Source organism: Euphorbia lathyris, chromosome 9, assembly GCF_963576675.1.
Source record: "Euphorbia lathyris chromosome 9, ddEupLath1.1, whole genome shotgun sequence".
Lineage (NCBI taxonomy): Eukaryota > Viridiplantae > Streptophyta > Magnoliopsida > Malpighiales > Euphorbiaceae > Euphorbia > Euphorbia lathyris.
The window spans coordinates 59,596,957-59,621,007 of NC_088918.1; the positions used below are offsets into that span (position 1 = coordinate 59,596,957).

Genomic DNA, 24,051 nt, shown 5'->3' on the forward strand with positions numbered 1-24,051 from the left:
TCAATCTATAAATATACATATTTGTATTTAATTTTTAAGTTAAAAATATCAAAATAACTTAAAACTTATTTTTTTTTGGCAATTTTGTTAATTAAATTTGAAATTACATATTTTTATTTAATATTTAAATAATTATATATTTATTTTAAAGTGAATAATTATAGATGTAAAGTGATATTTGCTACGAAAAGTAACTAATGGTTAACCGACCGAAATATAGGTTAACCGACCGAAGTTTATATTAACCGAAATATGGTTAACCGAATTAAATGGACTGGTTAATGGTTTTTGTTAATGGACTGGTTAACCGACCATGTGCACCCCTATTAACAATCTACCAAGAAAGGAATGAACTAAGATTAGGGTAAGGGTTTTGCTATTTACCGCCTCTAAATTACTGATCACCGCCCTCTCTTGGAGATTTTCGCCCTGTTCATTTTTCCATTTAAAAACTTAATATCCTCTCTCTCTCCCGAGCCAAAAATTGGATTTATGAAAAATGGACACGAGAACGTCGAGGAAATCAAATAACTACAGTTCCTATTTACATTAATTGAAATTCGTCTCTAAAAACTAACCGATTTAATCAATATATATAAAAAATTCATCCAAAATGTGCTAAATGGGTGATTCACCCGTTTCCGCCTAGGTAGAAATTGATGATCCACCCGTTTCCGCCTAGGTAGAAATAGATAGTTCATCTGTTTCTGCTTAGGCGAAATGGTGTGAATCACCTGTTTAGTACTTTTTGGATAAAAAATTTCTTCGAATCCGGAGATGAAACTCGTGTTTTCGATTCGATTTTCAAATAAAAATACTTATCCGGGGAATTATTAGTCTTTTTCTTTACCGTGTTTAAGTCACATGAATGTTGTTCGGGTTTTTTTATTTTCGAAGAAATTTGAGAGAATTTCAGTTTTTTAGTTTAAAAAATAAAAAGGACAAAAGTGTCCAAAATGGGGAGTGTTAAGTAATTTGGGGACGGTAAATAGCAATCCACTTAGGATAAAATATGATGTTTCCGAATGTCTCTCACTCAATTTACACCACATGGCATATTTATCCTACTTTAACCTATTTTGTGTAGCTCTATTTTATCCCCATAATTAAAAATATCGAGTAGGATAAATGTCATAAATTAAAAATAAGTATATCATATATTATAAATTAAGTGAAAAACAGGGAGAATTGAAAATACCATACCTTTTTTTTATAAAACCCTTTCTTTTAAAAGTTAGTTTGCATTTTTTAGCACTAAGGTGTCGTTTGGTTCGCGGAATGGAATGAAATAGAATGGCTATTCCGAAGGAATAGAATAGCAAAGAATGGAATAGAAATTTCGTAGGAATAACTATTCTTATGTTTGGTTGGTGGAATAAGATAGAGTGGAATATATAATTTTTTTATTCAAAAAACAACATTACCCTCAAATGTAATTTCTTATTTCTTTTAAAATTTTAATTATTAATATAAATTGTTCAAATATCGAATATATATTATTTTAAAAAATATATATATAACGGAAAAATGGGAAACATGAAAGACGGGAAAAAACACGAAAAACGAAAAAATTGTAAAAACACGAAAAAAGAGAGGTGAAAACAGTAAAAACACAAAATGTAAAAAGCGCAAAAAAAAACATTAAAAACACAATAGAAACAAAAATGGAAAAGGGTGAAAACGCGAAAAACATATAAATGGGTTAACACAAAAAAAAACAAGCAAAACATGAAAAAATACAAAATGTACAAACGGTAAGACACACAAAAAAAAAGTAAAGACGTGGAAAGTTATGAAAACGCAAAAATAAAAAAAATATTGAAAAACCCCATGAAAACAAGAAAATGAAAAAAAAAACATAAAAAACGTGAAAAGATGTGGAAAACACAAAAATGTGAAAACGTTAAAAATACGAAAACCTGAAAAATATGGAAAACATAAAAACATGAAAAAATACAAAAAAAAACGTGAAAATTTGTTAAAAACACGAAAACGTGAAAACACAAAAAGTGAAAAAATTCGAAAATCATGAAAAGTAAAAAAAATATTAAAAACACAAAACGTGAAAAAAAAACACGAAAATGTGAAAAATGCATTTATAACATATTTTCATGTTTTTTGCATTTTTTTACGTTTTTTCGTGTTTTACAAGTTTTCTTGTTTTTCGCATTTGTTCATGTTTTCGTATTTTTCGCGTTTTGTCGCGTTTTCATGTTATTCACGTTATTATATTTTTTGCATATTTTCGTGTTTTTGTTTTTCGGTTTTTCCTTTTTTCGTGTTTTTGTATTTTCGTATTTTGTTACTTTTTCGTGTTATTCATGTTTTTCATATTTTTTCATGTTTTCGTGTTTTGTTTGCGTTTTTCGTATTTTCATGTTTATCGTGCTTTCACGTTTTTGTGTTTTAGCATTTTTTGCGTTTTCATGTTTTCGTATTTTTCACGCTTTTGTATATTTCGTGTTTTGTGTTTTTTCGTTTGTTTGCTTTTTGCGTCTTCTTGTTTTTCATGTTTGTTCACGTTTTCGTGTTTTTTTCATATTATCTTGTTTCATATTTTTCGTATTTTTATATTTTTTTAACATTTTCGTCATTTTTCTATTTTTTACGTTTTTTATGATATAAATTATGGATTGGCCAAAATTTATAGGATTTGAGAAAGTGACTAGAGAAAAGATTGAAGATTTAATGGAGGGTAATTTTATAAATTACAAAAATACAATATTAAGAATATGCTTTCTAACCAAAATAGAAGAATAACTATTCCATTAAAAAAAAAAAAAATCAACCAAAGGTGAGAATAGCTATTATTTGGAAATAGCTATTCTATTCCCCCCTATTCCGCGAACCACACGAGCCCTAAGTGTTAAGGTCGTTGTTTTACTTTAGAATTGACTAAATACTTTTCCTTTAGAATTGATTTGGTATTTTTTGTTATTTTTAAAAATAACAATGTTACAATGTGATGTTAGCTATCAGAATAACTAAGTACTTTTCCTTTAGAATTGATTTGGTATTTTTGTTATTTTTAAAAACAACAATTTTACAATGTGATATTTATCAGAATAACTCTTGAAATTAACCGTCCAAATCGAAGTTTAATTATCAACTCTACTCTCAAATTAGTAATATTTAACAAATTAACACATTTTAAAAATTAAAATTAATTGTATTTTAACCAATTTGAAAGCCAAGTTACCTAAAATTCGATTTAGGTCAAATTGATCATATGCTTGTCAACTTTAGGGATCATTTTTAACACTCCGTATCAATTCAAGGCACTGCAACATTCACATAAAGTCGGGGTGAAACAGGGTCGATTCTGGTTTCACCCGGTTCATATGGGGTCACTAGTAGTGACCCCAAGGCACACTAACCTGACTGGATGCCTGGCCGGTTCCCAGTTCAACCGGCCGGTCCGGTTTTCAAGACCATGCATAAAGCATGTCCTCAAGACCTAACCTAACCATTCCAAGCCGCTTCATCAAATGAGGATCATAAGAGAAATTAAACAAAAAAAAAAAACATATATAAAACAAAAGATTTAAATAGAACGTTGCCTGAATTTAATTATTTAATTTAGAAAAAAACTGTACAAAGTAGCAGGTCACCATATTTATCAACAGATGAAGGAAAAGATAGATTACTATCTCTATCTAGGGAGCATGATTGTGGCCTTCCCTTCCCTTCCCTTTCCTTTCCTTTCCTTTCCCTTCCTTTCCTTCCAATGAACAACAAGGACGCTCTGAAAATGCCTGAAACAAACTCACACATAAACTGATGTTAGGCTTTCTGTTGTTCAAGAGATAAAGCAGATAGATGACAAGTAGATAGCTAATCCATATCATTAGTTTAATAATAACACACTATTAATCATCACCTATATTGCACGGAAACAGACATCGGGGGAAACGTTATTTCTATAAAAAAAAAATATAGCTAGAAAACGGAAACGGATAAGAAACGCGGAAACACTACTGAAGAAGAGTTTCCGTTCAACATAGATCATCACATATCACAGCAACAAAATATCTTTGGAGGGCATTGAGGTATTAGTCACACTCACTTCCATTTTTACAAATCCCTCTAAAAGCTAGCTATCTATTATGGAATTGTTCATGAATTCCAGGGCCACCTAACCAATGAATTTAAATGAAGAATCAAAATCAAGTCTTATCTTTGCCAAAGAAGAGACGAAGAAGAAAAAAAAACAAAACAAAATAATCTACAAGGAATTAAAAGAAATGACCTAATGAATACTGGAGGAATGACTAATATTAATAAATCCAGCAAAATAAAAGTGCTTATATACAAATAAAATGTATTCAACCAATTATTTAATCTCACTACTATCAGTAATAGATGTTGCAGAATAATAATGATCTAAAGCATTACAGATTGAATTTAACCTCGCAATAAAAAATAAAATGTCAAATTATCTAGGGTAATTAATTTATTAGTCCCTATATTTTAACAAAACACACTGTTTAGTCCCTGTATTTTAAAAAACACACGGTAAGGTCCCTAACCTTTTTCTTGGTGAACTGTTTAGTCATTCCGTCTGTTTGTTAGATTTTTTTCCGTTTATGAATTCGGAAATGACTAAATTACCCTTTACTATTTATCAGTCAAAAGCAATTCACACCTCTATGTCTCTCTCACAACTCGCGCTCACCAAAAAAAATGGAGAAAGGATTGAATCCCTAACCCATAATCGAATCACTCATGCTTACTCTTCCTGTTCGAATTGAAGGTGGAAATCCTCTCACTCTCGATGGTGAGTTTAATTTCCTCCATATTCTCAACTCATGTTAGGGACTAAACAGTTCACCGAGAAAAACGTTAGGAACTAAACTGTTCATCGAGAAAAAGGTTAGGGACCTTACCGTGTGTTTTTGAAAATACAGGGACTAAACAGTGTGTTTTGTTAAAATACAGGGACTAATAAATTAATTACCCAATTATCTAACCCCATTTGGAGGAAATTGTGAAGAAATTTTGGCTTGTGCTAGAACAAATTGCATTTTCTTTTAAAGCGAGTATAGTGCTTAAAGGGAATAAAGAAGTCCTGATTTTTAGAGGCAGGATACCTGCCCTTAACCTATTTAGGATTACCCAAACCCTTATAGAAGGTTTTGAGCTATATTGCATGGAAACTCACTCTTCAATAGCGTTTCCACGTTTTATATATGTTTCAGAAACGGAAACTCCTGGAAACCAGTATGTTTCTGGTTTAGGAAACAGTTTCCACCGGCAAACAAAATCAAATTCCAGTTCCGACCATAATGATTCTAGCTAATTGAAACTTCCTTTTAGGTTTAGCTAGAACTTCTTAATCGATGATAATTTTTATTCCACAACAACAACAACAACAAAGCCTTTGTCCCGAAATGATTCGGGGTCGGCTAACATGAGCCATCATATAAAATCATGAAATCAAGTCGTGTCAGCGACATAAATTCTCTCCCTCCACTCTGTCCTATCCACTACCATATTTTCCTCAATCCCCAATAAACTCATATCACTCTCGATCACCCTCTTCCAAGTTTGCTTAGGTCTTCCCCATAACCGGCGCGTCAAGCGCTTTTCGTCTTACATGGCCAAACCACCTTAGTCGGTTTATTTCTAGTTTCTGCTAACTGTTGTAATCATCTCTACTCTAGAGTATAGATAGTAGATACCAATTTTTTTTGTTACTATTCCTTTAATATTTATAACTATATCCCTATATTTATAATTTTTACATGTTTCCATGTTTCTGTTTCCCACGTTTTTTACAAATACCGTTTCCGATATCCGTTTTCGTATCGTGTCCGTCTCCGTGCAACATGGGTTTTGAGACGGGAACGAATCTTAAAAAGTAAACCTGCAACAGGTATGGGTATACAACTCAGGGTACCCGCTACCTGAACGTATGTATATATGATGAACTCGTGTATATATGAAAATAAGAAATAGTTGTGTTTGTTACTAAAATAATTTTCAAGTTTATTTATTCATTTAGTTAGACTTGTCATTTATTATTATCACTATTATAATGAATGTTAAGGTTACTTATCTGTTACTCCCTCCATTCCATTATATAAGTCATTCTAGGGTATTTCACACAAATTAAGAAATATATTGGTTAACTAAAAAAAATTCTCTCTCATGTCACTATTGGAGAATAAGTATTGGAATATTAAAAAACACATGTATCAATATAAAAAAAATTAATATTTGGACCAAAAAACTAAACTAAAATTTCTTGGAATCCTAGAATGACTTATATTTAGGGAAAAAACTAATTTGCTAGAATGACCTATATAATGGAATGGAGGGAGTAATTTGTTAAATTTATCATTTTATTTATTTCATTTGTTTAAATGGGTAATTATGTAGGTCCAGTCTTAATGGGCGCCGCCAGCAAATTTATTTGGGACAGATATGCATAGTCTAAGTGGATTTCCAAACAGGTTTTGGATGAGAGAGGGGTACCATAAATTATAAACAGGTATGAAAACGAAAAACGCAATTTTGGAGGGTACATATCCTGTTGCCATTGCCATTCCTATACTAGAGCCTTGTTTTATTAAATTCAATTAGCAACATGGTGCCATATTAAAGCTAAAGAGTAGAAAAGTGCGAGTTGCATTCTAGTTCAACAAAACATTGTATCCGCAGATGAACAGTTTGTATTAATAATACAAAGCATCATCAGAATGAAAGAGAAAAGGTATTTTGACAATGAAACACAATTTCATTCGCTTGATGTATGTAGCATATTGCAGCTAGATTCTCCATCCTCCAGACTTTTTGTAACTTGCCTATCAAACATAGTCATAAGAACTTGCCAACTCTAATTACCACACACAGACATTCGGTTGTTGGTATATCCTTCCTACTACCCACACCCTTCTAAGGATTTTATTAATATTTTGTATAAACATTTGGTGGTTCTCGTTGAATATCTTCATCTTAAATAAACATCTCTCACCCCGCAAAAATAGGTGTTTTTCATTTAACAGAAAGAAGAATAAAAAAAGAATAGAATCATAAAATATGATACCAGGAAACTTAACTGAATGAACTGCTCATCCAACTTAACATATAACACCACAGTCCAAGACCCCAACTGATTCGGCCCCGAAAGTTCCACAATTTTGGCATCTGCAACAAAACACTGTCAATTCGGATTTAATAATGCATGATACATCCACGAAAAAACAACACCCAAAATAACATTAACTAAACATACAAGTAAAAAGAAACGGGCATGCTGATCAAAATGACTTACCCCACAACAAGAAAATCGTCCAAACTAAACTAAGAAAATATGTCCAATTGTAGTTTGTCCAGGAGCTTTAGTGCTCCGATCGAGGCCATGAGAAGCAACCTGACGAGCATAATCAGTAACAAATAAAGAAAAAACAAAATGAGACATGTTGTACAACTTTATTCAAATGATTCCCCAGGCAGACTATACTCTACAACGGTCTAATATGTCATTAATGCATCCCTTTTTTTCCTTCCATTTTTCTTCCGGACTGGACAGGTAGTAGACCGAATTCCTGTTATAATCGATCCCAAACAATGGAAAGTGTTTTATTTTCTAAAATATATTTTTCTAAGGTAAATTATTTTGTGTGAAACAATCGAAGCTGAAATGGGGGTCATGGAAGAATTGGGTTCGATTCCTATGACATGCGATGTGCTTTAATTCAAGGATCCAAAATTAATTGCTTTGATTCGAAGGATGAAAACCGACTTCCCATTTTCAAAAGCAGAAGTTGTTTTCCCTTGTTTTTATGTTATTTCCCATTAACTAACAAAACAACTTATTCTCTAGAGCTCCAAAAATTAGAAAATAAGGAAAATATTTTCAGGAATAAACAAGCTAATTCTGTTCCAGCAAGTGCATTGATGATAACAGTTACCCTGGGTAGATAGGGGGAGAGGGAAGAGTAAAGATGTAAAACATTTCTCTCACCATATATGTTAGAGCAGCGTAACGCTCCTCATTCAGGTACAACGGTTTTCCTCTGCGCATTTCAAAATCCTGTCAAAAAAAAAAAAAAAATCGCTTGAGCATAGTTCTCTTTTATTGCCTCAGGCTGTCAAAAACAAGAAATGTCCAAAAACCTAACTATCTGCATGAATTTTAGTGCAGTTAAACTTAATGAATTTCAGCATCAGATGATCTAGGCTTCTAGCAACATCCGCAGTAAGAATTATTAACTTGGACTTCGCATCAAAGGGTGTACATAATAATCGATTTCCTTTTAAAAATTTAGCTCTCAAGTCTCAACTACCACCGATGAATACATAACAAAATGCAAAAGTGAATCCATGCAATTCAGAAGGCTGCAAATTTAAGGGGAAGAATGATTCTCACTCTCCCAGACCATGTATTCTGTATAGAACTTACAGCGACACTGGTATGACCCTTGGATCTGGTTATGGGTTTGAGTGGTTTCATTTTTCGGAGTTTTTCTTCTTTTAGATTTTAGAGAGAACCCTTCGGTCTCTTTGAGAACCTTTTTTATGAAAATGTGGCTTTCTTCTGTTTACTTTATTTCAGAATAAATAGGAGTAGATAACAGTTACTTCCTACAGAAACTTCTTCCAGATAAGCTAAGGCTTTACTGACAATAACTTTCATCTCTCGTGAAATAGGCAGTAAACAAACAAACATTGGCTTATGACAAGAAACTAACAAAAATAATCGAGCACAGTATCATCAATAACAAACACGTGATAGATTTGACATATAACAGACTCTCCCAACCCCTGTAGTTTGTAAAAAAAAATCTATGGTGACCCTCCCAACCCATATAGTCATTTATGATATTTAGATTCAAATGAAATCAGAATAAGATTCAAGAGCCCCCAAATTCCTCTTGTGATGAACCAATTGAACTAAAAGCTTAAGCTAATAGTTAAAGGTCCAATTCATCTGACACCTCTAAATTGAATGGAAATCAGATGCAGCCTAAAGCTAAGCAAACTGAATGAAGCAAAATCTCAGAAAGTTCAAGATGTTCATAAATCTAAACTTGGAACTACATACCCAAAGCAAAGCACACGCTACCCAACAGAAGTAAAGGATAGTTGACATCTGACAACCTGTGATGCACAGAAACATTAAATGCATAGCGTTTACAGTGTCGGAAATGCTTCCGTCACGGAAACAGATTGGCTACCAGTGGGAGACATACTGAGAATGAATCCATAAACTATAGAAATTGGAAACGCATATCAGTGGGAGACAGCTGCGTTAATTGCTGCAATTGGAACTGATTTCGAGTTTTTGACTATCAGTGTTCAACTTCTAATCCTACTATAACAATAATTATGTTGTGTAATTTCCAATATTGCCATCCTCTATTATTTTCTAATCCTAAAAGAGTTGAAAAATCTTCTGTCTATTCCCTATTAAAACAGACCCCTCAAAAATGAAATATATTGAACTCATGCTCTGTTTTTCTTATAAAAAAAAGAGCATGATTTTCACCCATCAATTGCACGATTCTAACCCACTAATCCCAAATATTATGTTTTTTCGATAGTTATGTTTGTGGAAAAACCTATTTTTTAAGATTTTAATATTTATAAATGCATCCCTATATTTTTACTATTTACACGTATCCCCACGTTTATGTGTCCTGTGTTTTTCAGAAATACCAAATCCCAGTGTCTGTATCCATATCTGTTTCTGTGCAACATAGCTGGCAATCTAATCTATCCAATGTATTTGACTTAATTAGTCAAATCCCAAAGGCGCAAGTATCAATTCGTTTGCTCAAGAGGAGAGCAAATCAGTCCATTACAGCTGTCTTAAGAACACTCCTCACATGCATCACCAAAATCACCATCAAGAAAGCACAGAACCTCAAAACTCTAGGCCTCTCTCTTCTGCCAAAGATCTTCAGTCGCTCATGCTTAACATAAGAATCTTCTCTCTATAACCAGAGAGATTGTGATGATGCATTGAGCAACTTATTTGAGAGAGGAAAAAGAGCAATAAATATTCAACAACCTATCAGAGAAAAGTAGCACTATAACAGCACGCGTACACCTCATACTGAAACGATACCTAAATACCAACAAGCTGGCAATGAGGACTGTTTAAATGATCAACAAGATTATTCAAACCTAGAAAATAACAAGAAACAGTTCCTTCATCCCAAAACATCATGCTTACATTCATTTTTTCACACAGATGTTAGCACTTGGAGGTTCTCAATGGATCTCAACTTCCTCACATCCCAGCTGTCAATAGAACAACCAAACACTTATTTCATTCTAACCCCGTAAAACCAGCCCCCAACCAGAAGCTAATCTCAATTGTTTGCAAAAATGCAACAATTATCATTGCACTTAAAAATCACAGCACAAAGGTGTTTTCATCAATGGCATAATGCAAAAAGGGAGCAGGGCATCATTTCAAAATCTGAAGCCATGCAAGCATTTCAAAGTCTGAAGTTATGCAGCTAGCTTCACCTTTTGCAGATATAAATATTATACTTGCAACATAGAAAAATCGATGCTTATAGTAGGCCTTTCATTGCCTAAAACAATCAGAAAGCATGGAACAGAAATGTTTGTAATGCAAATCAACAAAGCAGAACTAGCATACCTCCTCACCAAATGCATCTAGGTAGGGTGATGGCCAAGTCGCTTGGCGCACACATCTTTGCAGCAGAATAGTAGTTTTCTAGAAAGAAAAATTTAATATTATCTCTTCTGAGAATCATTTCCATAGGACATATTAAACCAAAAATATCATATGCAACTACGTAGACCTTCCTAGATGTAGAAGTACCTTGATCAACAGAAAGACACCTATACCAGCACCGCAGTCCACTGCATGAGCTTCACATGTATTTTCCGTTCGACGACAACTACAAATATTTTTCCCAATTAAATGTATGAGCATCAAATTTTAAAGTATATACACACATATATACAGTTGCAAAACACCTGTCTATGCATGTTTAAATATATATGAACTTAAACACATTGATACATTTGCAAGACACAGACCTGTTGCATGCTTTCCAGCTTGGGTAGTACAGTTTACCACACAATAAGCAGAGGGCAGGCTCTTCAATGACATTCTTGCAATCACAACGATGTTTTATATACCTGGATGAACCACATTCTCTCTGAATTAATTACAAGTTCAAAAGCGAAAGAGAACTTGACTTAAATGGCTGAGGAGATATCTTTGACTACATACCTTTGAAGTAGGTCCTGGTATACATGAGGGAGCTGCAACAATTTGAACGGAACTGCAGGCATGGAACGTAAAACATACTGAAATCTATGAATTTCATATTTCTTGCGAAAATGCTGCAACCATCTACTAACTAAAGACTGTACAACTTGATCCTTCAGAACAACATCTAATGGTGGGATCTTGAAAATCTTTTCTAGCTTCTGAACTTCATAGAGCTCAACCATATCAGCATCCATACAGACATTTGTGTCATCAATGGCATAAGATGGTCCATCGAGCTCATTATCTCGGTTGCAAAATGGTTCTGAGACAGAAGAGCTTAATAATTTCCAAAGCAACGCACACCTCCTCAAATAAGGGAAGCTCAATCTGCGAATTACATCCTCAAAAGCAGAATTAGAATCAACATAGTTTGAAATAAAATACTGCTTGATCCATCCATATTCTCCCAGAACTTTGGATATGCAACTTATCAGGCAGTCATGAGAACCTAATTGCTCATTGTTGTTTTGATGCAGCCCACAATAAGCAAGTATACCCTGCATTCCAGTGTATCTGATTTAGAAAAGTGGATAGTCACAGAACATCACATTACAGAACTGCAGATGAAGAGCAGGTATCATACCTGAGCGACTGAGACTACATAGAAAATATGCATCAGTGACAACAAAGATTCCTCACATGATAAAAATGGGTGTGGAAGACAAAATAGAACCCACATCAATGATGAAAAAGGATCATGAGCAAGAATGGGATCAGCTGCTAGGTTCCAAAATTGCAAATCAGGGTAGGGCACATCCTTCTCAAGATGTTTCAAGATTGATGACATATCACCTGCATAACACATTCAAATGCCACCAATAAATTAAGACCGTCTTCTATTCTTAAGAAACAAAAGAATGAGAAGTAACATTCATAACACTTTGTTTTTCCTTTATAGGTTTAATCTAGGATTGCATCTCCAAACATGTATAACGATTGTGTTTCATTCTTCAAGAGACACTCCGTTAAAAAGTCTTGCCAAAAACAAAATAAACATCCTTCACCAAAAGATAACAAGAGAATTTAGAAAAAAAAGCTTTTAGCATCAATTCTGCAATGAATGTACAAGAGCCAATACATAACTACTTACTTTCATGTTGATAGGTGCTACTAGCATGATCCAGTGGAACTCCTGAACAAATAGACTCCGCAAAAAGCTGAACACCCCTAAATCTTTGAAGCACATAAAGAGAATTCTTACTTCGCAAAGTCTGCACGACCTTTAGCAACAATGATAGTACAAATCCAGTGGAAGATTTCAGTTCCTTATACAACCCATTAAGACTATAAGTTGGAGTCATTTGAGTCCGGTCACAACGTGCAGCAATCTCCATAGATACAAGGGTATATTTCAGTGTGTCCCACAAAATCATGCAATTATTTGCCCTTGTGCATTTCGATAACTTATCCAGCCTGTTTGGAAAATACATTTTAAAGAGAACGCGATAGAAGAAATCAAGATTATGCGTCGTCTTATCACTTCTTTGCAGGGGAAAAGTCTTCCAAAAATCTCCTTTTTCAATCAAGTTTGCAGTTGATCTCAAAAGCAACAAGGCATGTTCCACCAAAAGCAAATTACTTTTCTCATTTGATGAGAGCAAATGCCCTACATTAGTTGTTGAACTAACATTTGATATCATTGGCTCCTTCCCAATCCTGTGAATATCCCCTGGCAAGGCAGGCAAGACAGAATTTGCCAGACGCCGACATACAGGGCAGAGAAATTCACCCTAGAAAAGGAAAGGCTCAAAATACATAATTTTGTGACCAAAATATTACATCTGTAGTACAGAATATTGAACTCTAAAAATTGACTGTTAAACTAGTAATACCTGATCTGGGTCAACAATATGCCCTCCTTCAAAAACACTTCTTCTGACATATCTGTGTAAAAAAAATAACATATAAACTCTCTAAAACCAAACAATGCATTTCTAGTGAGTTCTGACTTCACTCAATTGGTGACAATTTGTTAAGAAGAAAGAATAAGAAGCACAAAAGCAACCCAGGAAAACACTTGAAAATTTTCATGATCATTCCTATGTTTGTCAAGGCAGAAGACATTCAGGATCACCTACAACTTGGCAAGAAGACAAACAAATTCAAGGTAATGCTGCTGACTTCATCAAATGGTAGATCTGGTACCCAAAAACAGAAGAACACTAGTACCATATAATCAAATACCCAATGGTTTTCACTGGTGTGGAAATTATATATATATATCTATATAGCACCATTCCAAGAGTGGAATCAAACACGATTTGAAGTTTAGATAGCAGGAGACAATGCTTGTGAGCCACTTGCATAATTGCAGCTATTCATCACTACAATTTATATTAGAAGTACAAATGGCTCAACTAATATAAATTATTTAACACTTAATCTACAGCTAAATCCTTAAAAAAAGTAACATTTATATATTTCAAAATTACATAAAATCAAAGTAAAAAAGCACTTTGGCCCTTTCCACCAGAGCAGTTTCTAAATTGAAGTACAGTAATAAGCAATTGAACAAACCTTTCCTTCAAAGATGATAAATATCGATCTAGGCATTCCTGATGCACCGCATGCCCACAAGATGATAAGTAAACCCCATCACAATCAGCTGGCCCAAATCGATCACATGCAGCAATCTGTGAAGTAGATTCTGTCCTTGCAACATCAACAGCATTTTCAGAAGATGAAGGATGCTCTGTCATTTCTCTGGAAAACGCAGCTATATATTTTCCAAGCAATGCAGAATCAGCACCATTGCAGCTTTTACTGCCTTCAGCTGCTGAAAGCACTGCATTGTTGACTTCAGAAATGGAAATTTTACCATCATATATTTCTTTCCGAGATGAAATGTACATATCTTGTTCTAATACCTCAAAGCTAGAAGTAGTTCCATCATTCCCCTCCTTCAATGAGCCCAACACTTGAGGATTCCTCAATGATGGAAACTTGGCCTTTATAAATTCTACAAAATTACTTAATTCCCCAGGATAAGAACAATCAGCAAATTCATTTACTGCATTTTGACCCAACTGCTCTAACTGATTAGCTGAAATTGCTCTTGAATTGCTTGAAGAAGAGTTTATTCCAGCCTGATCAGTCATCTTGTTTGCACTAATTGAGGCCCCTTCCTTCCCAGATTGACGGACTTGATCCCATGATAGAGGGCCTCTCTCAACTAAGCTCAGAAGCCTCGATTTCTTTCCAAAAACAAGAGAGAAACATAAAAATTCATAACAAATCCAATTCGGAATATATAAGAGAAGTGATAAAAACTGTAAAAGATGCAAAACTCAGCACGAGTATAACCTGAAGGAGAATCAAGAATGACACTGGATTTTTGGATTTAGGATCATGGCAAAGAGAACAAACATCTTCAGCAGACTCTCCGATATCCTGTTCATTATTAGTGTTGCTTTCATCTACTCCAGATTTTGAATCATCATCATCAGCAGAATTAAGGCTCGACAAAAACTTCGACTGGTCAGCTTTCATTTTTTCCTGCACCAAATACCAAGTTCAGTAAATTGCGTGTTTAAAAGTATAATTATCTGTTAATCATAATTTTCTTCAATCTTGTGAAAGCTGCAACCTTTCCTAATTTGAGAAATCATCCATGTCAAATACCAATTATACACACACACTTGCAAAATAGGAAAAAGGGAGTTCCACCTCATATCTGATAGAAGGAAAGTATGTTTAGAAGGCAAGAAAAATTACAATAAAATCTCACCAATATAGCAGCCTGCCTTGCTCGAGCTTTGGCCTTGCGTTTCTCATTATCAGAAGCTGATCCTTGAGAATGCAGACCTCTGCTAGGAATTGGTTGTAATAGATGAATAACAACTTCAGGTGCAAGTTCTTGCAGTTTGGCCATGCATATTGCATTTCCCTCCGCAAACTTCTTCAATAATCTTTCAATCAAGGACGAAATATTACAGCCGTCTTCTTCCACAAAGTTGTCTAAATTATCTCTACTGTGCATCCTCATCAATGAGACAAGAAGTGACAGCAAGCTGTGTGCACCAGCACCATAATAAAACCCATCATCAATCTCTTCACAGGCAAAGGCAAGAATGGGAATGGAATCCCTAGGTTCACTTTGCTGCAAAGAAATATCTAAACCGAGGGAAAGCAAGTGCAGTGCCATTATAAGAACACCATCAGGAGCACGTGGATCAGTCAATCTGTCAGAGAAGACGGCGAAAAATAGTACAGCACGGATGATTTTTACAACCACTTCACAAATAGCAATTCTAGCCACAGTGTTGAGAGGGGGATGAATTTTTGTCCACCTAGGAAGTTGAGTGGTCAATGCTGAAACACCACAGTAGCGGATGTATCTTTCCTGTGTAACTTGCAAATCCCTTGAACTCCAACGTGGGTGGTACAGATCCAGCTCTTTCCAATACATCCAGCGCATAGAATACATTCCCTAAGGTGCAGAAGGTGTAGAATGACTATGGATTGAAATTAACATTAACTAATAAAACCCTCTGAAACATTTTGGGCAACAAAACCAACCTGATTGAAGCCAGATGGATTAGAATATACAGCAACTGTATCCAGAATTTCCTGAAGCTGGTCATACTTCGAAAGATCTCGGGGCAAAGATTTCACCAAATGGCTACGAGTAGCATCACCAACAGCCAACTTATGAATCAGCTCTCTTTTCAAATTCTCAGCAGGACTTAACCCTGAAAATCGTCTTTCTTGAACAATTTGGATAATAAGCGTGAGCATTTCCTGCATCAGAACCGGTTCATACCTGAAGAAAGTAAACCATGCCATAACTTTATAATTACATAATTCAAAAACACTAAACCAGAGTCAAAATGCTCAAAATAACACATGGTAACATAAAATTTATATACATCACAGAGATGGAGGAATAGCTGCTTGATTGGAGAAACAGGGTATAGAACAGGCAAAAAACACAGTGCATATATATTAAAAAAAAAATACCAAAAATAAACCAAAGTACAATATTCTCAATCAAAGACTTAAAATATAGAAAAAAAAAAAAGAGCAAGACAGACATGGGGAAATGGACAATGGTACGGCTTTCAATAGTCTAGAACAACAACAAAGAAGCCTTAGCCATTTAAGACATTAAAGTACATGTCATCTCCAACAATACCCCGCATACTCGCTCCTTATTCATTTTTTCTACTCAATAATAAATTATTAATAAAAAAATGAAATAAGGAGGGGTTAAGGAGGGGAGAGAGGCTCCTCAATAATAAGGAGGAAATGAAGACTCTTAGTGATTTGAGGAGGAACTAAAAGGCTCTTGGAGTTGGATTTTGTCACAAACTCCTCAAAATTTAACTTAAGAGCCTAACAAATGAGTCCCTTGGGGATGCTCTAACAACCAAAGCACAAAACCTCCCATGGATTTAATGACGGTAGCCATACACTATACCCGACCCTGTCTTCCTCCTTTTCTACGCAAAAGAATTGTCAAAATAAGTGATTAAACTGATGACACGTGAACAAAAATATATATTTGTACGTATGTATAGAGAGATAGACATGTATAGAGAGAGAGAGAGAGAGAGAGAAGTAATAGAAAGTCTACATACTCGCTAGACCTCACAGGGTTCAAAGCAAGGTAGTCTGATAGCCCAAAGCGTTCTACTATTCTATTCACATAGAGGTCAGCTGGAGCCAATGCCGCACAACATTGGAGAAGAAAAAGATCAAGTTCTAAGCCCTGTTCAGACCTGCAAAGACAGATTCACCTGAAATCCATTAAGCACTGATTTATTTGTACCAACCATCCAAAGAAGCTCAAAGTATAACTACATTGATTGAGAGATTCCTTTTCCTCATATATATATATATATACACATATATAAGATAGAAGATAAGCATAAACCCACCACCGCACTGAACGGTACCACTCCGAACATAAAGCAGCAGTTTCACCATTCTTCTTCCACATTCCAGCATGAACCTCAGCACAAAAGACCCTATTACGTAGAGGATGCTCCATGATATATGCTGCAAATCCATAAGGGTGGCAGCCACCGAGGACACATCCAAAGAAATCATCATTTGTTATATCTGAAGAAGCAACAGTGCTACTGGCAGTTGTACTAATCACGTCAGCTCCACTGTAACACCTTTTTAATGCTCTTTGCAGAAGCAAGGAAAGTAATCGATGTAAGGGAATATGAAGAGATACATCCTCTGAACTAACATTGTAGGATATGTTCGCCCAATTAGATAAGCTTAAAATCTGAAAGGCCTCCAATTCTGTGGAACTATCTCCTTCCATAACACTCTCTTCACCACAGATGGTATCACGCTCGCTAGAGACCATTGGTTTGCAGTCCTGTCCCTGCCCTATACTGTTTGCAATCTCCACATCCATACTGGTGTTATAACCAGTATACAAAGGTTGAGAAGACCGCTTGCTAAGATCTTTGTTTGAACTATTGAATCGACCAAAAATGTATTTGCCTTTCTTAATGCTAGAAAAAGTATTCTTCAATGAGAAGAAGTTACTACCGGAAGTACTGGTTGCAGATGATGGAGCTCCACTTGAATCGGCTCTTATCCAGTTATCAATGGCCCTCAAGCATTCGTAAATTAAACTTATGACTGGTAAAGGAATTGTAAGAGGAGAAGCATCTGATTTCACTTCAGCAATCTGCATTTCAGAAACAACTGCAGAGCTCCTCCCTGAAACACCACAAACTGAGCTTTCTTGAGATAATCGTCCAACTTTTGCATGTCTGGTGCTATCTTCTTCATCCATACATTGTTTACGAGTGTTAGTAAAATTATTATCATCTATCCCCTCACCAGAAGAGAATGCTCCATCCACCAAAAGAGAATGAATATTGGCAACCATATGATCCAAAACAAAAAGCAAATTCATATTTTCATTTTCTTCGTCTATGTGGATGCCAATTTCTCTCTTTAGTGGACACATTCCTTGCAAAAAATATAGAAGTCGCATCCAAGTTCTTAAGATATCTCTTTGGTCACGAGTTACATATATGGGCACAACACCATGACTCGTGACAAATCTAATATCTTCAACTACGCGCACAGCTATGTCATATAAGTCACGCCACTTGGTAACCTGCAAAGGAACCAACCAATTTTTCATAATAATAATAACTGGGAAAGCTAAAAGTAAAACCTTGAGCATCTCTGAGTGCCTGAAAGTAAAAACAATCAGTTTCTTTAAAAAAATCATCAAAAACATCAAACCAGGATGCTAATGAACCAGGCTGCTCCTAAGATAACAACTATCAGTCATTAACAATTATATGGATAATAATCTTAAAGAACATCATCAAGTCCATAAGATCTATTCCATAATTATTAAAGGCGCAAGGGATCCTGGAGCCTAGGCACAAGCACGCGCCTAAGCGACACAACGCGCACTAAAGAATGAAAATATATAAAACCATAGACAACAATAATTAACATTTAAGAAGTCATAAATTCTAAAATGCAACAATTATTAATCATATGCCCAATCTTAATCATAAATTCTAACATGCAATAATATATCACGAGTTAACTAATTGAACTCTTCCATAATCATAATTCACAATAATAAATTCTAAAATTCGGCCAAATCCTAAGTTAACTAGCTATCAGCCATGCTTCAGTAGATACACATAGGAAAATAGAAAAATAAGACGATGATATATATATATATTGAAAAGAAGAATAAAAAAGGCAACCAACTAAAAAATAAATTGGGTATACATTTGCAGAAAAGAAAAAGAGAGAATAAAGAGAAGTATTAAATTCAACTTTCACTACTATGTAGTAAATGTTTGGTCACATATAAGATTACTATTACCAAATGATACAAATATATATAAATATATATTTTAAAAACAAGAAAAGGTTATAACATTAGAAGATTTTATGAATAATGAGTTGGTGGCTTTGGTTTCTTCTCTTGAACTGCCAACTCTTTCACCTCCTGATACATTATTTCCCCTCTCTTTCCATCCGCTTCATCTGGACCATCTCTCTATAATTTCTCAACTACTTCTTTTAACCCTTATGCTCTCTTCTCTTTTCTCGAATCAAAGCAGCAGGGAGGAAGCACCACTTTGTTAGCTGAAACCCCTCTCTGCCCTTCTCTTTTACAGTTCAATTAGCTCTTCCAAAATTTCCCATCCAACGTAACTACTAACTAGCGACCAGGCAAAACTACAGGTAGAGATTAAAACATTTGTATTAAAGTTTGAAAAAAAGCTCGATGTCAAAAACCGTTCTAGGTTCACCTCTCATTACCATGAGAAGAGCACGTGTGCCTTCTTAACACCCTCTAACTTTGGGTTTCCGACGCACTAGGCCTATCGCTTAGTGGGCCTTAGGCATGCCTTTAACAACTATGATCTATTGTACAGGGTTAGCAATGGGGATATTGGTTAATGCTTCCTTTTAAACATGGTTTATTTTTTCTTTTTTGCTTGCCTTAGTATTTACATATTGATGCAATTTTTTCAATAAATTACCAGAAAAACATTGCCTACCAAGAATGGAAAGAGCAATACAGAAGACAGGTCAACCGCACCCATTACTTGAAATGGTGTGCGAGATAAGTTCAGAGCAATGAGGATCAATCAACCTCAAATTAACTTACTCCATTGAGATTGAAAGATGGGTGATAATGGTGACGATAGGTTTTAAAAAAATGAAAGTATAGCTGAATCAACAAAAGTTGAAACCCAGAAGTTTGAAAAAAAAAAAAAAAGTTCTGTAAAAATGGAAACAACAACAAAGCCTTAGTCCCGAAATGATTCGGGGTCGGCTAACATGAACCATCATATAAAACCGTGAAATCAAGTCGTGTCAGCGACACAAATTCGCTCCCTCCACTCCGTCTTATCCACTACCATATTTTCCTCAATTCCCAGTAAACTCATATCACTCTCGATCACCCTCCTCCAAGTTTGCTTAGGTCTTCCCCTACCCCTCACCACTACATCCCTTTGCCACTCTTCGGTTCTCCTAACCGGCGCATCAAGCGCTCTACGTCTCACATGGCCAAACCACCTTAGTCGGTTTTCTCTCATTTTATTCTCAATAGATGTGACCCCTACTTTTGTCCTAATTATTTCATTACTCACCCGATCCTTTCTCGTATGACCACACATCCATCTCAACATACGCATCTCCGCCACCGACATCTTATGGATGTGGCAGTGTTTCACTGCCCAACACTCTGTACCATATAACAATGGTAGTCTAATTGCCGTCCGGTAGAATTTCCCCTTCAATCTATTAGGCATGCCGGGGTCACAAAGGAAACCCGTAGCACTCTTCCACTTCGACCAACCAGCTTTAATCCTATGAGCAACATCTCCATCTACTTCTCCATCCGTTTGGATAATAGATCCTAAATACCGGAAGCAATCCGAGGCCTGAACAACTCTCCCATCTAGGGTGATTGTCCCTGCCTCCCTACTCCTATGGCCGCTAAACTTACACTCCAAATATTCTGTCTTACTTCGGCTCAACTTAAAGCCTCTAGATTCTAGAGTTTGTCTCCATAGTTCCAACTTCCTCTCCACTCCTTTCGTCTCATCAACCAACACAATATCATCTGCAAACAGCATGCACCAGTATACCATCTTGAAGTGAACTTGTTAGTTCATCCATAACGATGGCAAAAAGAAATGGGCTTAGTGCGGAACCTTGATGCACTCCAATCGTAATAGGAAACTCTTCAGTCTTCCCAACACTAGTACGTACACTCGTGCATGCTCCCTCATACATGTCCTTTATGATGTCAATATATTTCCGCGAAATGCCTTTCCTTATCAAGGCCCACCAAAGTACTTCCCTTGGTACCTTATCATATGCTTTCTCCAAGTCAATGAAAACCATATGCAAGTCTTTCTTCTTATTTCGATAGTGCTCCATTAATTGTCTCATTAGATGGATGGCGGGTGAGAAATTTAAACCTTTCCATCTCACCTTCAGATACCTATTATCAATTTCTTTTCTTTATTTTTCAAAAAACAAAAGAACATCAAAATCCTACCAATAGCTTATTTGCTTGCGATCCCTTGTCATGTGAAACTGACACAATTCTTAGCCATACATATCATATTAAGACCACTCAATCCTAATAAGGCAAATCAATATGCAGATGGAAGCAAAACAAAATAATTAATGGACAGTAACTTCACATCTGATAATGCCGAGACTTTGAGAAAGTAAGTAGGTAGCCCCATAATTAGCAGGTAGTTAACACCTAGCAACCTTAAGGCAGCAACACAGACAACGCAGAAGAACATAAATTTGATATGACACATTAACAAGCATCAGCCTTCGAAGCATACATATTCTATATAATGGACAAACTACTCAAGCAAGCTAATGACATTTGTCAAATCGCATAAAACAAACATCCCTAGCTGAGGATTTTAACCATGAAGCCATGAGGCATAAGCAAATATAATTGGATAGAACAAACCAAAAATTCGACATTACCCGTAAATGACCATCTTCTCCTGCACAGTGATCAAAAATATCTCCCAAGCATCCCAAAAGCATAGATAGCAGGTTCATCTCCTTCACAAGTCGAGGGGTTAAAGTGGGCACAGTAAAGATCTGAACTGAGAATGTAGGTAGAAGTGGATACTTCTTGAGAGCTTCTTCAGAGTCATCTTTTATGACATCATGTACAACTACAGAATAATAACTAATAAAAACTTTACTGAACTCATACTTGAAGACTGGTTCGCCCAGTAACTTGAGAAGCAGTTCATGAAGTTTCTTTATAACTGGTTCACACAAGAACCTCTCTGCCCTTACCAGAATATCCAATAAACCCAGCAATGTGATAACCTTCCTTGAAATAAAACTAAGCAAACTTTCACTGTGCTTACAGAACTCAAGCAGCAGCTCAACAACCACAAATGTTAGCTCATTCGCAACCTTCATACGAAATGCAAAACCATCATTTGCTCTAATGTTTTCTTGGTAGATGGTTTCTGCAGACACAAGCTTCTTTTTCCAACGTACAAATAAAGCATCAAGCACAGGCCCTACAGAGTTTGCATACTCCTCAGGCAGGGGCTGTATCTGTTCAGTACCTTTGTGCTTTGAGCAAAAGCCCTCACGCTTCCATGCAGTCGCATCGCCACAATCACAGCATCCTCCTCCGGTATAAATAATAGAATAATCATGATCTTTGTGATTACCATTCTGAAAACAAGGAACGCATATGGCACAAGTTGGGTCATGTTCACAAGTTCGACACCTATATGCTATATCATTATTTCCCCAAACAGACCCACAAACACCTCGACCACTGCTAATTTTTGCTAGGTTTTTCAAAGCAGCAGCTGGTTCACCCAAAAACATAAGCCACTGTATCCAAACCATGCATTCTCTGAAATAATGCTTCATTGTCGGGTTCAATGTCTTTTTTGATCCAGACCTACTCTCCAGGAGAACGTCTGCCACTTCCTCATCAAGAGGTAAGATAGTAGAGACTAATTCAGGTATAGGGATTGTATTATCCCTGAAAAAGGCAACAAAACCAAGATACCGCCTTTGAAGATACTCCTCAGGAACACCCAGCTGTGCAAGCCGCTGTCACAAAATTGGAGGAAAAAAAATTGTCTTTAAAATAACAATACATAAGGTTACAATGTCTATATTTTACACATAAAAATCCATCCTGTAGTTGAAAAAATTGAAAATTGGCATGAAATTATAAAATCAAACTATAGAAATCACAAGTAGAAGCTATCAACAGTTGAAAATGATAAATTGAATAGTGAAAGAGAAGATTAACACAAATTAGAGAGGGAGAAAAGCAGCACCCGCATAATTCGATCACGAGGCTTAAGAGGAGAAGGATTAGGTTCAGCAGGTGAATCGATGTCCATGGTATCCATAGGAAGACCCCAAAAATGCAAAAGCCAATCAGAACAGAAAAATCGGAAAGAGCAGCTAAATGTACCCAGGATTGGAAGACCTAATAAAGAGAGAAATCGGAATCCCTAGTGAAGTAAATGATGTGAGCATAATTATATAGTGAAGGAAGAGGGTTCCCTCTAATCTTCCCCTTCCCCTAATAATCTGGAAGAATCTGTGTAGATAAAGCAAGCAATTACGTCTCAACGAAACCACTCTTGCATCAGCATCAGCATAACCATTCTCAAATTTGGATTTTGCACTTTTTTTCTAATAATAAATACAGCCCCGCCGTCTCATTTGTTTCTGACTTTCCTTTTTCCAGTTCCAGCTAATTTTTCTACTTGCCCAAATACAAAAACAAATATTAAAGGTAAAAATAATTTTTTTTTTTTTTTTACAATTACCAGTATTTTTATTTCTAACATTGGTAGTATATGTATCTCTAACGTCATAAATTGAATCGATTTGATTATGATTTGATATCATTTTTGTATATATAATTCGTATTGTTAAATTTAAATGTCAAATTTAATGATTAATTTTGTTAGCTTTATATAGATTGACTTTTTTTATCCAAATGATTTATTTATGAGGTCTGGCTATTAGTAAATTATTTTATTGTTTATTCTAATAAAGATTGACTTTGTTTATTTTATGATAAGTTAAGTCGATTTGATTATGATTTGATATCATTTTTATATATATGATTCGTTTTGTTAAGTTTAAATGTCAAGTTTATTGATTAATTTTGTTAGCTTTATATAGATTGACTTTTTTTATCCAATTGATTCATTTATGAGGTCCAGTAGTGTTCACATGGACCCTAATGACCAAAGTGAATTTGGTCATTCACCGTTAGATGTATGCTGATTAAA

The 24,051-nt window shown here is 35.3% G+C and overlaps 1 protein-coding gene across 4 annotated transcripts; it reads right to left on the bottom strand.

The window, feature by feature from the left end:
- Positions 1–3,529: 3,529 nt before the first annotated feature.
- On the bottom strand, positions 3,530–23,451 carry LOC136207179 (E3 ubiquitin-protein ligase PRT6). 4 transcript variants are annotated; one of them, XM_065998480.1, is made up of 19 exons: positions 23,080–23,451; positions 21,740–22,846; positions 17,143–18,353; positions 16,843–16,983; positions 15,782–16,025; positions 14,991–15,692; positions 14,567–14,758; positions 13,781–14,457; positions 13,096–13,147; positions 12,354–12,993; positions 11,847–12,055; positions 11,222–11,760; positions 11,026–11,127; positions 10,805–10,883; positions 10,619–10,696; positions 7,970–8,038; positions 7,277–7,375; positions 7,062–7,149; positions 3,530–3,755 (listed from the first exon to the last, which is right to left on the bottom strand). In XM_065998480.1, the coding sequence occupies exons 1-17, from the start codon at positions 23,152–23,154 to the stop codon at positions 7,301–7,303; spliced, it is 6,192 nt and encodes a 2,063-aa protein (XP_065854552.1). In that variant the 5' UTR covers positions 23,155–23,451; the 3' UTR covers positions 3,530–3,755; positions 7,062–7,149; positions 7,277–7,300. The 4 variants fall into 4 exon arrangements, with proteins under 4 accessions (XP_065854552.1, XP_065854553.1, XP_065854554.1 ...); XM_065998481.1 differs by having other exon boundaries at positions 7,049–7,149; XM_065998482.1 differs by having other exon boundaries at positions 7,062–7,162.
- Positions 23,452–24,051: the final 600 nt, after the last annotated feature.